This window comes from Pyrus communis, chromosome 7 (assembly GCF_963583255.1).
Source record: "Pyrus communis chromosome 7, drPyrComm1.1, whole genome shotgun sequence".
Taxonomy (NCBI): domain Eukaryota; kingdom Viridiplantae; phylum Streptophyta; class Magnoliopsida; order Rosales; family Rosaceae; genus Pyrus; species Pyrus communis.
In genome coordinates this window covers 26,313,146-26,315,107 of record NC_084809.1, presented here as the reverse complement: position 1 = coordinate 26,315,107, position 1,962 = coordinate 26,313,146, and the positions used below count along the sequence as shown (strand labels likewise).

Here is a 1,962-nt window from a genome sequence, read left to right as displayed (position 1 = left end):
ATTTCCGTAAGTTTTCTAATTTAGTGTTAGTTCTTACTTATTTTTAGTGTTAGTTGATACATATTTATTGTTAATTTGTTAGGATTTTTAGTTTTAGTTTTTTTTTTTTTTAAACACTAATTAAAAACAAAGGGGCCGAACAGTGAATACATATAAGAGTCTTTGATAATGGTCTTTAGTAAGGGTCTTTGACAAAAAGCCGAACAATCACTCAATAATGGGTTTTAAATTAAGTTCAACCTTATTTATTGTTAATTTCTTAGGATTTTTTCATATTTATTTTAGTGTTAGTTCATACATATTTATTGTTGATTCGTTTTTTTTTTTTTTTTTGGTTGAAGATTGTATTACAGTGTTAGTTCATACATATTTTTTAGTTTCATCAATTGATATAGATTTTTTTATTAATTGATATTTGTAGAAATTAGAAGTATGGTACGAAATTACAAGTGAAAAAAATCATCATCGATTAGTTCGGACAATCATATTCCAAATAGTTCATCTCCAAACTTGGATAGTTCCAATCCTATTCCGAATAGTTCCCCTCCAATTCCAAATAGTTCTAATTTAATTGCAGGTAATTCCACTCCACAACAAAATGAGTTAAAAGTTGATTTGGATAATTTTGAGAGAGACCCCGGAAAGAGCATTCCAATGAAGGATTATCCTCCAAATATTCGAGATAAGGTCCAAAGAGCATATACATTGATGGAGCCTTTTAGAGCTAAAGATCATGAGTTTCCATTCACTTTGCATTCGAATAAAAGCGATGGTTCGTTGATAATTGGTTGAAAGAATTTCATTGGTTGGAATATAGTATATCTAAAGATGCTGCATTTTGTTTTTAGTGATATCTATTCAAAGTCAACTTTGAACAATCAGGCAGTGATGTCTTTACTGAGGTAGGCTTTCAAAATTGGAAGCACACAAGAGCATGTTTTGAACAAAATGTAGAAACGGTTGGTAGCTTTCACAATAAAGTTGTTGAAGCTACTGGTAATCTAATGAATCAAAAGACACATATTGAAACAATTATGGTCAAACAGTTAGAAGAAGCTCGTATGTCTTATCGCACTTGCTTGAATGCATCAATTGATTGCACTAAGTTTTTGTTGCGACAAGGTCTTTCATTTCGTGGTCATGATGAAGGTGACACTTCAAACAACAGAGGTAACTATTTGGAGCTCTTGCAATTCCTTGCCGATCATGATGAGAAAATAAAGGTAGTTGTGTTAGATAAAGCTCCGGGAAATCTCAAGATAATAGCTTCTTCAATTTAAAAAGATCTTGTTATTCATGTTCTATTGAAACTATTAAAACTATCATAAGTGATATGAAGAATGCTAGGTTATTTTCTCTATTGGTTGGTGAGGCACGTGATGTTTCTATAAAGGAGAAAATGGCGGTGGTTTTACGTTATATGGACAAAAATGGGAAAGTCATTGAAAGGCTTGTAGGGGTTCAACCTATTCCCGACACCACTGCAAACACGCTAAAGGAGTCTATTGATGCGTTCTTTAATTTCAATGAGTTGAGCTTCTCCAATTTACGAGGGCAAGATTACGATGGTGCTAGTAATATGAAATGTGAGTTCAGTGGCCTCAAGACAAAGATTTTGAATGAACAACCTTGTGCATTTTATGTTCATTGCTTTGCTCATTAACTCCAATTAGCTTGTGTTGCCGTAGCAAAGGATAATGTTGATGTTAACACATTTTTCCTATTGGCTAATAATGTGGTAAATAATATTGGAACTTCATGTAAGCGACATGATGCACTTAAAGAGATGCAACAAAAATAACTTATGAAAGTTCTTGAAAATGATTCTCTTATGACGGGAAAAGGCTTAAATCAATAAATTAGTCTCATACGTGTTGGAACTACAAGATGGAATTCACATTATGGTACTTTGATTAGTTTGATTTCTATGTTCTCATCCTTGGTCAATGTGCTTGAAATGAT

The 1,962-nt window shown here is 32.4% G+C and overlaps 1 protein-coding gene across 1 annotated transcript; it reads left to right on the top strand.

Annotated features, from left to right (window-relative positions):
* Positions 1-1,034: 1,034 nt before the first annotated feature.
* On the top strand, positions 1,035-1,663 carry LOC137740747 (uncharacterized). The gene is made up of 2 exons (XM_068480563.1): positions 1,035-1,223; positions 1,340-1,663. Exons 1-2 carry the CDS (start codon positions 1,035-1,037, stop codon positions 1,661-1,663), a joined length of 513 nt encoding a protein of 170 aa, XP_068336664.1.
* The last annotated feature ends 299 nt before the right edge of the window (positions 1,664-1,962 follow it).